The sequence below is a fragment of the Mobula hypostoma genome, chromosome 6, assembly GCF_963921235.1.
Source record: "Mobula hypostoma chromosome 6, sMobHyp1.1, whole genome shotgun sequence".
NCBI lineage: Eukaryota > Metazoa > Chordata > Chondrichthyes > Myliobatiformes > Myliobatidae > Mobula > Mobula hypostoma.
Window position 1 is genome coordinate 164,670,836 of NC_086102.1, and position 15,547 is coordinate 164,686,382.

The 15,547-nt window shown below is 38.7% G+C and overlaps 1 protein-coding gene across 3 annotated transcripts in view; it reads left to right on the forward strand.

Annotated features, from left to right (window-relative positions):
- chn1 (chimerin 1) overlaps positions 1–15,547 on the forward strand; it is a 120,705-nt gene that overhangs the window by 51,276 nt on the left and 53,882 nt on the right. For 2 of the 3 annotated variants that reach the window (XM_063052134.1, XM_063052135.1), the window contains exon 7: positions 7,101–7,389. In XM_063052134.1, coding sequence (XP_062908204.1) covers positions 7,101–7,389 — 289 coding nt within the window. Of the gene's footprint in view, positions 1–1,819; positions 1,831–7,100; positions 7,390–15,547 lie in introns of those variants that run through there. The other variant, XM_063052136.1, reaches the window with a different exon arrangement.

The following is a 15,547-nucleotide window of genomic DNA, read 5'->3' on the forward strand; positions in this document are numbered from 1 at the left end:
AAGGTTTTCTACAGATAAATTAAGAGCAAAAGGATAGCAACAGACTAAATTTGTCCTCTGGAAGATCAGAGTGGTCATCTATGCATGGAGCCAAATGAGATAGGGGAGAACTTATATGGATTTTATTGCATCTGTATTTGCTGGGGAGATGAAGCAATGTAGCAGCAAGGTTGTGGACCCCATACAAATTACAGAGCTGGGGGTGTTTGCTGTCTTGAGACAAGTTAGAGTGGATAAATTCCCAGGGCCTGACTATCTGTTCCCTCGAAACCTATGGGAGGCTAGTGCAGAAATTGCAGAGGTTCTAGAAGAGATACTTAAATCATCCTTAGCCACAGCTGGTGCTGGAGGATTGAAGGTTAACATGCAGTTTTGTTGTTTAAGAGGCTGTAGGAATAAGCTCGGAAATTAGAAGGCAGTGAGCCTGAAATCAGTAGTGGGAAAGTTATTGAAAGGTATTCTAAGGGACTGGATATACAAGTATTTGGATCAAAATGGACCGATGAGGGATAGTCAGCATGGCTTTGTGTTTGGTAGGTTATGTCTAACCAGTCTTGGAGTTTTTTGAGAAAGTTATCAGGGAAGTTGATGAAGGCAAGGCGGTGGATGTTGTGTACATAGACTTTAACAAGGCCTTTGATGTGGTTCTGCATGGGAGGTTGGTCAAGAAGGTTCAGTCACTTGGCATTCAAGATAAGTTAGTAAATTGGGTTAAACGTTGGCTTCACAGAAGTTGAAGCCAGATAGTGGTTGCAGATGGTTGCATCTTTGTCTGGAGGCCTGTGACCAATAGTGTGCTGCAGGGATTGGTGCTGTGTCTGTTATTGTTTGTAATTTATATCCGCGATCTGTGGTAAACTAGATCAGCAAATTTGCAGTTGATACCAAAATTGAGGGTTCAATGTATTTTGAGGAAAACTATCAAAGCTTGCAGCGGGATCTGGACCAGCAGGAAAAATGAGTTGAAACATGGCAGATGGAGTTTAATAGAGACATGTGAGGTGTTGTGCTTTGAGAGGACCAACAGGGTATGTTTTGCACGGTGAGTGGTAGGACACTGAGGAGTGTGGGAGAACAGAGGGATCTGAAAATACAGATCCATGATTCCTTGAAAGTGGCATCACAGGTGCCTAGGGTTGTAAAGAAAACTTTTAGTACATTAGCCCTCATAAATCAATATATTGAGTACAGGAGTTGGGAAGTTATGTTGAAATTGTATAAAACGTTTGTGAGACTTGATTTGAACAAGATGTAAATCCTGCAAGAAAGATGTAAATGTGATTGAAAGAGTACGGAGAAATTTTACAAGGATGTTGCTGGGACTTGAAGATCTGAGTTATAGAGAAAGGTTGAATGTATTAGGACTTTATTACCTAAAGCGTACAAGATTGAGGGGAGATTTTATAGAGGCATACAAAATTATCAGCTGTATAGATTGGATATATGCAAGCAGGCTTTTTCCATAGAGGTTGGGTGAGCCTACAACCAGAGGTCATGGGTTAAGGGAGAAAAGTAAATGTTTGAGGGGGAACTTAGTCAATCAGAGGGTGGTGAAAGTGTTGAACAAACTGCCAGTGTAAGTGGTGGATGCAGGATCAATTTCAACATTTAAAAGAAATTTGAATAAAGGGATAAGAGGGCTATGGTCTGGGTGCAGGTCAATGGGACTAAATAGATTAATGGTTCACCACAATCTAGATAGGCTGAAGAGTTTGGTTCTGTGCTGTAGTGCTCTTTGACTTTTTGTACCACATTGTCTGTCTGTTCCCCCTCCCACTTTAGAACGCTGAGGACCTGATCCGAGACATCCCAGACCCTGGACCCTGGGAGGCAAGTGCAATTAAACATGCATTGAATTAGAATAAGGTGAAACAATAACAATGCAGAATAACGAGAATAGGCTGCCAAAAAAGTGCAGGGCAGATAAAGTGCAAGATCATAACAAGGTAGGTTCAGATTCAGTCACAAACAAGAGAAAATCTGCAGGTGCTGGAAATCCAAGTAGTACACAAATTGCTGGAGGAACAGCAGGCCAGCCAGCATCTATGGAGAAGAGTATAGTTGACGTTTCAGGCTGAGACCATTCAGATTCAGCTTTATTGATCACATTTACATCAAAATATACAGTGAAATCTGTTGGTTTTGTTTAACAACCAACTCAACCTGGGCATGTGCTGGGAGCCAATGTTTGTTTCCACACATTCTGGCACCAACATAGCAAGCCTGCCCACAATTCTCAGAGGAACTACACAATACAACAACAACAGCAGCAAAACAAGCCCCTTTCCTCTCTCCCACCTTCCCCTCCACCTTTCCACACACATGATCCTCCAACTCCAGGACAGGCTACGGCCATCAGGCTTTGACTTTTGGGCCACTGACCAACTATTGGGCTTCTATCTTCATCAACTGGCAGACTAGCCTATGATGCAACCTTGAACTCCAGGCTCGAACTTCAAATATGCCGACTGAAAAGCCTTCTTGCCTCCTGTTTGCATAGACTACTGGTCATTGGCCTTCAAGCATGGAGCAGAGACCTGGACTGCAGATGTTTTTTTGTCACTGGTGTTCAAGCATTGAGTGGAGGCCTGGACAGTAGGTGTCCTTCATAAACATGAGAAATTCTGCAGATGCTTGAATTCCAAAGCAACACACACAAAATGCTGGAGGACCTTCTTCACCAATCTGTATCGCTGGACTTTGGCACAGATTTAGAGGCTTGACCTCTATCTTCCCCACATATAGTAACTGTTACTAAACCCTAACCTGACCTTCAGCTCTTCTCTCTGTCCCCAAAGCCATCTCAAAGAAGTTAAAAGAACTACTAAGTCTGAGCCATGATCCTGAAGGAGACCATGGCTCAGCACCATCTTAATCAAAGAAATTGAGGCCAAGGGTCCATTTTATCATACAAAAGGTCCATTCAAGAGTTTGATACAGTGGAATGAAATGGAGGTAATGGTATACCTTTGAACAACTTGAAACCTTGTTGGCAGAAAAATGATTTAGCCACTCAAGTCCCAGATTTGGTTGGACCACAGTAAACTTATAAGATCTTATTCACTGTTGCTATAATGTATTTATTATTCAAAGGTTTTCTGGAAATGTATAGATCATGCCAGTTTTTTTCTTTTCCATCACAAACTATTCTTAAACCACCTTACAATGCCTTCTGTAATAATGTGTAACAAGTTCATCAATGTTTTTTGGTCACAAAGATTAATGCTCTCTAGTCAGGTAATTTTTTTCCTTCTATTCTTTCCCTTCCTACCAAGCCAGACTTCCCATATGTTGCTTGTTATCGTAATCCTGCACTCCACTCTTTGATGAGATTCTCTTCCACCTCCTTTTCTTACCTGTTTTAGCTGATCTTGTCAATAAAATCCAGTTCCTATTCACTTGAACCTATTTCAACCAAGTTCTTAATCTCCCAGTTGCTTCCTGAGCTAAATGTTAGCTGATATTGTTCACAATTTTCCTGCTGTGATACTGCTATTCCCACTTTGAGAACTGTCATTATCACCCACTTCTTTTTAAACCGAAAATACTTAATTGTGGCATTTAACCACTGTTTCCAATCTGTCTCTCTTATCCAGTGAAGAAGGTATCACCGCCCAAATCCATGCCCATCTTTCCTTAGTTCTTTGATTGAACTGTGCTTTTAACTGCCTTAGCATTTAAGCTCTGGATTTTCCTCTCTATTTCTCTCCTTTAAATGTCTGTTAAAACACAACTGTTAACATAGATAATACCAGGTGCCCAAAAGCCCTTTAGGGGCTTAGTTGTCAAAACACATCAATTTTAAGCAATTTTTAACTTATAGAAAGTGCCTTAAGTCATAGCTAAATCATTAATTACTAATAATGCTTGTCTAATTAAAAGTGTTATGCATGGATAAGAATGTAAGAAATGTGTTAACTGGCAGTAAATGTCAGATGAAGTGCTATATGTGAGGTCATAAAAACAAACTTATTAATTTTCATTTTAATATGCACGAAAAAGTAACAGTAAATCAAAGCACAGCCTTTTATAAATGTTTATCTCATTTCACTATACGGAAAAATAAACTAACAAAACAATTTCTGTCTTTAGTTGTATTTTCTTACTGAAGTACAGTATATTAATTTCCAAGAATTAAAGTGTGCTATTATTGTGCCTGCAGATATTTCAGGTTTCAATTGTAAATCCAATTCCAATGATTTTGGTTGAGTTTTTGTGTTGGTTGATGGAAGATAGTGTGCATCATTCTGGTGTCTAATCTCTAAGGGCTTGCACTAAGAGAAAATATTTTGGTTATTTATTAAACTTGGAGACTATTTGGAGGTACTTTAAGTTATTGTACATTATATTGAACAAATATAAGGAACAAGTATGTAATATGAATTTGTTGAGTACATAAGTAATTTTAGAGTGTGGTTAAATTCTTAAAATCTGAAGCTTCGTTTGAATCTCAAATAAGAAGGAACTATTTTACACAGACAAACTTAATTAAAGAAACAAACTTTTGATGTCTGTAACACTAAATTTTTTCCATGTTTTAGGATTTTAATGTTGCAACAGGTCCACAAATACTTATACAATTTACTATTCATATAAGCTTTTGTTTTTCTTTTTGCAGTGTGAACAAATCTCCCTCTATATTTTTATAGGTTAGTATTCTCTGTTGTTCCATGTTTTTCCTTTTTTGAACAAACATACTTCGACTGGAAAAGGAACACAGAGGCTGAAATTTCATTATGGTGTGCCAACAGTATTTTGGTCATGGCCCAGTGCTGGAAAGTTAGATCAACATACTAAGTGCCAGAGGAACTCAGTGGGCCAGGCAGCAACTATGAAGGGAAATAGACAGTCACGTTTTGGATCAAGACCTTTCATCAGGGCTGGAAAGAAAGAAGGGGGATGGGCAGTATATTAAAAAAAAAAGTGGGGAAAAAGTTGGAATAAGAGCTGGCAGGTGATAGGTGAATTTTAGTGAGGGGGGAATAATAGGCAGATGAGAGAGGAGAGTGGAAATGATGTAGAAAGCTGTGAAGTAATAGATGGAAGTGATAAAGGGCTGAAGAAGGTAGAATCTAATAGGAGAGGACAGTTGACCATGGAATAAAGAGATGGGGAGATGAGGGGTTCCAGTGTGAGGAATGAAGGGTTGATGGGCATCAAGAGGGTGAGAGAAAGGAAAGAGAAGGTGTGATTAGTCTAATGGGATAAGAGGAAAAGGGTGGGGTTACCAGAAGTTAGAAAAATCAATGTTCATGCCATTGGGTTGGAGACTACCAGGGCAGAATATGTGATGATGTACCTCTAATCTACGTTTAGCTTCAACTGGGCAGTAGAGGAAGCCATAGAAAGGCATGTCAGTGTGGGAATGGGATTAAAATGGTTGGCCGCTGGGACATCATGGCTGTTACTACTTTCAAGTTTGCTTGATGGTTAGCTGTTGTCTGAAGGCATGGGCACTAGAGAATGTTTTGTGGAAGGGAAAGACTTGAGCAGATATTGCATGAAAGGGAAACAGAACAGAGCCATTGGGGAGGGAGGCTGGGTCTAAATATAAATGTCACAGATCAGGATTGGGTGTGGGGGAAGATTCAGGTGTCACCAAGTGTTGAATCAAGGGTCTCCTGTTCACTGAATAAACGGTGAATCATTTAGGAAGGGAAAAAGTAAGAGCAGTGTGTCAAGGGGTAGAATTACAGGTGGATTGATTGTATGATTGGGCTTCTGGTTTTGTGTATTGGAACCTAATATAATTAGTTAACAAATAATTGAAGAGGATCAGGTAAGATTTGTGATCCATGGGAGTCAGGGCTGTTGGGTTGGGAGCTTGGGGACATAAAGAAGAGCAAGTAAGTTAATAAATCAGACCTATCTGAACCTGCTTCCAGGAAGCAGAAACAGAGTTGATATTTCAGATCTTTGATTCTTCTGGTTCAGATGAAGGACCGTAGACCTGAAACACTAAACTCCTTTTTTTTTTAAATTCTGTTCTCAGAATCTGTGTGATCTGCTGAATATATTCAGCATTTTCTCTGTAGTCATATTCCATCTGGAAAACATTTTCATATTTATAACACTGAAGAAGCAGTGCTGTGTGATTTGAATTTCTAAGGCATTATATTTCCAAGTTGTCACCAAGATATTCCTAATAATGCATTCGTGGAGGGTAAAAATTAAATGTTCCAAATAATCATCATGGCCTTGAAACTTTCACTCTATCTCTCCATTAATGCTGCCTGACCTGCTGAATTTTTTCAACATTTTATTATTTTATATTTCCAGAATTCACAGTAGTTTCCTTTTCAACAAATATCTGTTTGTTAAAATTTAAAGCAGTCAACTGTTAATATAATTCTGATCACAATGTCTGTATGTGTCAGAGCCATTTAATTGCTCTCTAAGGTTTTTATTTTTTTTAATACTTTTGTTTCAATGTTAGACTGTAAACAGTGAAGAGCTTGAGCTACTCCTAAGTTGTATTAATATTGTTTATTACAAGTACATGCAGAGACATGTAGGACTGGCTTGTAACAATTCATTTTTTTCCACCAGTTGAGCTGCATCTTATTTCTATTCATCTAATGTGCTCCTCTGCATAGTTGCAAGTTCCCAAGCTTCCATTTGCTCACACTTCATTTCATAGTATTGTTAATTTGAAAATGTCATCTTCTAAAATTCAGCATAAATTGATATTGTAAATTAATTCATTGCATTAATAGTTTATATTAGAATTTTTTAAAATCAGTGGTGAAAATACAAACGGTAATATCTTGGAAGGTTATCAAAGGGTCATATATAGTTTATAATGACATACTAAGATGAAAAGAAAATTCATATCACATTCAATTACAAATTTATATTCTTCATGTCTTCAAGAATAGATATGATTTGCAATCAGGTGAATAGGTACATTGGTGAACTGGTAAACATCACCAATTTCTTTATGTTCGCTCTGAATAATATGCCATCCTGAACTGTATAGTCAAATTGTATAAGTTTGCTACAGAACAGTGCGAAGTAAATGCTTTGGTAGTTTAATATTTATGACAGAGTGAAATTCTGCTAGCTTATTGTGTTCTAAATTTTGTTTTAAACTGTAACAGCTTTGGGACTCAGACCCGAAATTTTCGTCTTTATTATGATGGGAAACACTTTGTGGGAGAGAAACGTTTTGAGTCGATTCATGACCTGGTAACAGACGGTTTGATTACATTGTACATCGAGACAAAAGCAGCAGAATATATAGCCAAAATGACAATTAATCCAATATATGAGCACATTGGCTATACAACTTTAAACCGTGAGCCGACAAGCACAAAATGTCTTCCGGACCTCGGAGATGTTGAAGCAGAACCCCAATCTGCCAAAGAGGATGACACACCAGAGGAAAGGGTAAGGATCAAGTTTGCATTACTACTTTTTCTCCAGACTTTATCTTTACTATTCTGTGATTTTTAGACATGATTGACTTACTTTGTAATGTAGGGTGAATAATTTAATCATGCTTTAAAGGACTGAACAACTACGTTGAAATATAGCAATATGGGTAATGACTCAGCAATTTGTGTATTTCTACTGTGGAGCACTTCTTTGTCGTGTAGTCCTCATATGGAAGTATTATTTCAATGTACATTGCATTAATTGCATCAGGTTCTGTGCCAAGTAAGGGAAAATGTAAGAAATAGGAAGTGCATGCATTGTTGGATTTAGTGTTTGAAGCTGAACAAATAAAATCGCAAACTTGTATTTGAAATGGACACAAGTAAGTAAAATTTAATTTAATTAGAAATGCATCTTTATAACTTCGATTTATTGAGGGGAGTTCTTTCTGAAGGATAGTATAGATTTTATATCTTTCACTGTTGCTGGTCCTTTGATTGTCTGCTTAAATCTGCATTTTCAAAACTCATTTTGCATTTTGGGCAATAACTCTTCAGCTACTAAATATCCACTTTTTGATACCCTAGTACTTATTAAAAGCATATACCTCATCCACTACGGCGATTTCTCAATTGAGCTCTCATCTCAGCAGCTTTAAATTTAAGAACAGTAGACCAAAACAAATATCATAGACAACAAATTCCGCCATTTGTACCTGAAACATTGTAAGGCCCCTGCCCCATTTGCTAAAATTGTACCTTTTTCCAAACAAATTGTGCAATGCAAGAAAAATGTCATTTCTCCAACTGCTCTTTGCCTATTGCAAATCATTATAAATTCTTCACTGTGTCTCTCTGAGATCAATTTGGTATCTACTGTACCCAAGCTATGTGTTACAGACTGAATTTTGCAGACTTATTCTTCTGAAATGCATTTTAATATTTCAAATGTTGTGAAATTACTAAATTTTCAGGATTAGATATAGATACTTCATTGATCCCAAAGGAAATTAGTGTCACAGTAGCATTGCAAGTGCACAGATATAAATATTAGAAGAGAAATAGAAAGAATAAAAAATAAGTTACCACAGACAAAAATACTGAAATTTAAAATCAGTTGAGGTTACTCCCCCCCCCCCGCAATTCTTATAAGTAGCCAATGGAAGTTTAGTTTTGAAATTCCTTGCTAATTCACATTTTCTGTAAACAGTATTAACTTACAGGAAATTTAATACTTATAGAACTGCTCAATGACATAAATGCACTTTACAAAATAGAAAAGTATGCATCAGTAATTTGTAGTTGCATCACAATGTTAATTTATTAACCAAAATTCTTCAGATTGGAAAAATCTAATGCTAATGGATGGCAATAAAGGCGATGGGACAGTTGATTGGATAATAATTGGTTTTAAAGCGGCACTAGGAAAGATGAAGTAGTGTATTGAAGGATTTCAGGAGATTGTCCAGATGTTGCTCGAAAGTTGCTCGAAAATTGCTCAAGTCTCTGCTCTTGAAGAAATAGAAAGTGAAGAGATTATTACAGGAAGCAAAGTCTGAGAGTGGTGCATTTATTTTTTTTTAAAGTTGGATGGTTAAGAAAGGACAGGACATGTTGTACTTTCAGGTAATAATGTGGGTTTCTAATTTGGAGGGTTGGCTTTAGGAAACCAATGAAGGATTGTTTTGAGGATGAGGAAGCAGATTAGTTATGGGCACCAAAGCTTTTGATGAAGAGAAAGCATGTTAGAATATTCAGTATTTATGAGAGTGCTCTGTATAATCAGTGAAATGCTAAATTTACTCTGCAAATAAGGGGAACAAAAAAAATCACTTAAATGTCAAGAGTTGCAAATTGTGTGGAGGAGGTTTTAATATTTCAAAGTTCTGTCAGGCATCCAGTTTATGCTGTTTAAAATGTAAAGTGTATTAAAAACAAACACATCATATTATTAGGGACTTGTGTAAACCTCAAAGATACAATACAAATATTTTTTTCGCAGAATTTGGTTAAGCTTAAGTCTAAAAAAAATTCTTTCAGTTTTTTAAATTGAACTGTTTGAGTTTAAGATCCAGATTTTACAGCCTAGGAAGCTGAATAGTCTGGGTCAGATTCTTCCACAGCTCTCATCCTTTAACTACAGAATGGGTGACTCAGTCTGTGCTTCTCGCGTGGAATGATTTACCGCTGTGCACTGTTGCAGAGCTCAAATCTGAGAAAATATCACTGAGTTGACATGCATAGAAAACAGTGAATAATTATTACTAGGTTTGGAACTTTCTAACTTTAGATACTGAACAAATAAATGCTTTTTAATTTCACAGATTATAGGTATGTAATGGAACAACATTTCCAATTAGTTGTGATAACATTTTTAAGGATTTCAAAACATTAGCTAATGTATATATAACATCACTAAAAAGAGATGTATTTTCTCTTAAAACTGTAAGCATCTAATAAGGGCAATTATGGAATTGAGGGAATCCAGTAGTAAGACCATGGAAACTGTACAGATTGAAAAGGAGGAGGTGCTTGCTGTCTTGAGGAAAATTAAAGTGGATAAATCCCCGGGACCTGACAGGGTGTTCCCTCGGACCTTGAAGGAGACTAGTGTTGAAATTGCGGGGGCCCTGGCAGAAATATTTAAAATGTCGCTGTCTACGGGTGAAGTGCTGGAGGATTGGAGAGTGGCTCATGTTGTTCCGTTGTTTAAAAAAGGATCGAAAAGTAATCCGGGAAATTATAGGCCGGTGAGTTTAATGTCAGTAGTAGGTAAGTTATTGGAGGGAGTACTAAGAGACAGAATCTACAAGCATTTGGATAGACGGGGACTTATTAGGGAGAGTCAACATGGCTTTGTGCGTGGTAGGTCATGTTTGACCAATCTATTGGGAGTTTTTCGAGGAGGTTACCAGGAAAATGGATGAATAGAAGGCAGTGGATATTGTCTACATGGACTTCAGTAAGGCCTTTGACAAGGTCCCGCATGGGAGGTTAGTTAGGAAAATTCAGTCGCTAGGTATACATGGAGAGGTGGTAAATTGGATTAGACATTGGCTCGATGGAAGAAGCCAGAGAGTGGTGGTAGAGAATTGCTTCTCTGAGTGGAGGCCTGTGACTACTGGTGTGCCACAGGGATCAGTGCTGGGTCCATTGTTATTTGTCATCTATATCAATGATCTGGATGATAATGTGGTAAATTGGATCAGCAAGTTTGCTGATGATACAAAGATTGGAGGTGTAGTAGACAGTGAGGAAGGTTTTCAGAGCCTGCAGAGGGACTTGGACCATCTGGAAAAATGGGCGGAAAAATGGCAAATGGAGTTTAATACTGACAAGTGTGAGGTATTGCACGTTGGAAGGACAAACCAACGTAGAACATACAGGGTTAATGGTAAGGCACTGAGGAGTGCAGTGGAACAGAGGGATCTGGGAATACAGATACAAAATTCCCTAAAAGTGTCGTCACAGGTAGATAGGGTCGTAAAGAGAGCTTTTGGTACATTGGCCTTTATTAATCGAAGTATTGAGTATAAGAGCTGGAATGTTATGATGAGGTTGTATAAGGCATTGGCGAGGCCGAATCTGGAGTATTGTGTTCAGTTTTGGTCACCAAATTACAGGAAGGATATAAGTAAGGTTGAAAGAGTGCAGAGAAGGTTTACAAGGATGTTGCCGGGACTTGAGAAACTCAGTTACAGAGAAAGGTTGAATAGGTTAGGACTTTATTCCCTGGAGCGTAGAAGAATGAGGGGAGATTTGGTAGAGGTATATAAAATTATGATGGGTATAGATAGAGTGAATGCAAGCAGGCTTTTTCCACTGAGGCAAGGGGAGAAAAAAACCAGAGGACATGGGTTAAGGGTGAGGGGGGAAAAGTTTAAAGGGAACATTAAGGGGGGCTTCTTCACACAGAGAGTGGTGGGAGTATGGAATGAGCTGCCAGACGAGGTGGTAAATGCGGGTTCTTTTTTAACATTTAAGAATAAACTGGACAGATGCATGAATGGGAGGTGTATGGAGGGATATGGTCTGTGTGCAGGTCAGTGGGACTAGGCAGAAAATGGTTCGGCACAGCCAAGAAGGGCCAAAAGGCCTGTTTCTGTGCTGTAGTTTCTATGGTTCTATGGTTCTATGTCACAATTTTATTGAAGGTCTGATACCAGTGTATTTGTCTGTTCACTTGGTTGCTGCGCTCATCATTGAGCCCAATGGAGGAGCATTAAGTAAAGGGTCCAGCTGCTCTTTGCGTTTTTAACATTGATTTTCTTGCTACTTTTGTTTTGTATCCTGGCTGATATAGATTAAGGGAGGATTAGGCAGTGCTAAGTCCTATTATCCAGTAACTGATGCAGATATTTCTGTGATCCCTTGCTTGGATGATGACATGCACAAACAGGTACCAGTGCCTGAATTAGGGCTGTTACCATGAGGTCTTATGCAATCCTGTTCACTTTGAATGGTATTGGCAATACTTGGAAAAGATAGGCGGCAAGAGTTGCTTAAACATCTTTAAAAAATCTTGCACATCCATGAAAGTCGGTCAGGTTATCTGGTACAGGACTCCAGAATGCAATGCCTCAGGCCTTCTCATTCTATAGAGTTTCCTCCCCTCACTATCTTGAGGTGATTTAATTCTCTCATCCTGTTACTCCAAGAAGGTCCAGCTGTTTATAATTTTTTTGATAAAAGGTGACTGTTTCAATCTAATTTAAGTTTCTTTTGAGAACATTCTTGCATTTTGAAAAGATCAAGATCATTTTCAGTTAATATTGACACGGTTATGTGTGCTGCCTGCAGTTTCACTAATTTATTGATGACAATTTCATTAATTTATTGATTCATAAGTTTTCCTACTTAATTTATTGATACAGAGTGCTTGATAATCTGTTAATTTATTACACCATAAATGCACCTCACTCAGTCTAAGAATGTATCAACTGTGGGTGGGCTCTTAGTTTCTGACCTTATCTCTTTCCCCTCCCCCCCATTGGGCAAAAGATACAAAAGCCTGAAAGCGTGCATTATAAGGCTCAAGGATAGCATCTATCCCTATGCTGTAAGACTATTGAATAGTCCCCTATTATGATAAGAATATAGTCTTGACCTCATAATCCACCTCGCTATAGCTACTGTAACAACTTTATTCTACATTTTGTGATTGGTTTCCCTTGTGCTATCTAAGTGCACTGATGATAGGAAATTACCTGTATGGATGGCATGAAGGACAAGTTTTTCATTGTGCTTCGGTACATGTGACAATAATAAATCAATTTACCAGTTTAGTAAAGTAATTTGACAGCAAGGAAACATTTTTATATCGCTGATTAAAGTATTTTAGGTTGCTTTTTCCTTTTTAAAACTGATTGCATTAATTGTGTACAATTATAAAATGTTAGATTTTTTGAGCTTGCCTTTTGAGCACTTTTCAACAGTCTTAAAGAAAATAGGTTATTAGAAATTCAAAGGTTCAAAACACTTGCTATAAAAGCAATGCTGGAAGTATTCAGTCAATCAGGAGAGTTGGTGGTAAAGTGCAAATGAGTGGGTATATCGATAAAAATGAGTGGGTAATTGGAATAGATTTTCATAACCTGTGGTATGCTCCAGCCTGTATAGGCTTCTGTCTTCATGTCTTTATCAGAACGATCAATATTTTTCATAACATTTTGTGAATTTGTTGATGAAAGCATCTTTCATGCCTTTATCATTCCACATTTGATTATTTGTTCCAACTCATCTGTGCAGCCTCCTGTTTGCCCCTTAAACTGCATTACATCCAAACTTACGCTAACGTATCTAGCTGATTGATGCCACAACATCCTCTTACTCAGTGTCAACAAGACCAACCAGCTGATTTTTGACTTCAGGGGAAGGAATCCGGGGTTCATGAGCCAATCCACATTGGGAGATCAGAGGTGGAGAGGGTCAGCAACTTTAAATTCCTCGGTGTTATCATTTCAGAGATATCATTGTTATTATTCCATTTTTTCTTTATTTTTGTATTTGCACAATTTGTTGTCTTTTGCACACTGGTTGTCCACCGTGTCAGAGCTGTCTTTCGTTGGATTTAATGAGTATGCCCACAAGAAAATTAATCTCAGGATTGTATATGTACTTTGGTAATAAATTTACTGTGAACTTTTATCTCATAATACGGTCCAAAAGCTGAATGTTATATTTTCACTGATATACATTGGCTCCCAGCTACGTACCTAAAGATCATAAGAGACTAGAATAATACAGCAGGCCCTTCAACCAAACTGGCCCATGCTCTGGTCCTCATCTGCACTTACTCCAGCTTGACAATGTCTTTCCAACCACAGGAACACCAAAACGTGTACACAATGCTCCAAATGCAGCCTCAGCAATAATTTATATAGCTGTAACAATGTCCCTAATTCTAAACTCAATGCCCTGACTGAGTTGAGTCTTTTAAAGATAGAGGAGGGGGAGTGTGCTTTATGATTAACTCACTCTGGTGTATAGACATGACAGTTCTGTCTCAATTCTGCTCACCTGACCTGGAACATCTTACAGTCAATTGTCAACCATTTTATCTGCCAAGGGAGTTTTCCACCAGCATCCTAGTAGCGGTGTACATTCTACCTCGAGCTGTTGTCAAGCAAGTTCTGGAGGAGCTGAGCATCATGATCAGCAGACACAAAACAGCACACCCTGATGCCTTCCATATCATTGCAGGGGATTTCAACCAGGCAGCTTGAAGAAATCTCTGAAAACTACCACCAACATATTACCTGTGGAACCAGAGGAGCCAACATGCTCGACCACCGCTATACAACCATCAAGAACGCTTAATGTGCCATCCAACATCCGCACTTTGGAAAATCTGATCGCCTGGCATTACTTCTACTCCTGCCATCTAGGTAGAGACTTAAGACCACAAAATAATTGGTGAGGACCATAAAGGTATGGTCAGGGGAGGTGGAGGATCGCTGACTGGACTGCTTTGAGTCGGTGGGCTAGACAATATTCAGGAATTCATCTTCAAATCTGAACGAATACGCCACAGTTGTCACCAACTTCATCAAGACCTGTGTGGATGAGTATGTGCCTTCGAAAATATATTTGACATACCCAAACTAGGAGATTCATAATCTGCTGAGGGTTAGATCTGTGGCATTTAAGACCAGTGATCCAGAGCTGTACAAGAAGTTCAGGTATGACCTACGGGAGGCTTTTGTTTAAGAGTGAATAAACAATTCCAAATGATGTTAGAGACTGAGTCAGAGTGCACGTCAGTTCTGGCAGGATTTGCAGGCCATTACTTCCTACAAGGTGAGCCCTAACATCATGAATGGTTGTGATACTTCACTCTAAGATGAGCTTAACACCTTTTATGCACACTTTGAAAGGGAGAATAAAGCTCCACCTGTGCAAATCCCTGCACCATTTGGTGACCCTATAAGCTCTAACTCAGAGGCCAACATAGAGAACATATTTCATGAGGGTGAACCCTAGAAAGGCATCACGCCTTGATGCTGTATCGGATGGGGTACTGAAAACCTTTGCCAACTAGTTGGCAGGAATATTCAAGGACATCTTCAGTTCCTCACTGCTGTAGTCAGAGGTTTCTACCTGCTTCAAAAGGACAACAATTATAAGAAGAGTACTGTGAGCTACCTCAGTGACTATCACCCAGTTGCCCTCACGTCTACTGTGATGAAGTGCTTTAAGAGATTGGTCGTAGCTATAATCAACTCCTGCCTAAGCAAGGACCTGTCGTATTGTAATTTGTCTATTGCCACAATAGGTTTATAGCAGATGCAGTCTCACTGGCACTCCACTTGGCCTTGGATCACTCGGGCAATAGCAATATTGATTGCAGCTCTCAGAATTTAATGCCATCATACCCTCAGTACTAATCAACAAGCTCTGAAACCTGGGCCTCTGTCTCTTCCTCTGCAACTGGATCCTTGACTTCCTCTGTGGGAAACCACAGAGAGTGTGGATCAGAAGTAACATAAAGCGTTTAGCATTAACCAGCGACCAATCCGGTCATCGGAAGATTGAGAGGAGGGGATTTCAATCAGGTCAACTGCCTAAGTAGAAAAGGCAGCAGCAAGCAAGTCGTGGCGGCGTAGTAGAGCATTGACTAGTGACCAATCCACATTTGTGATTGATTAAGAAGAGCAAATTAAAGGAAGGCA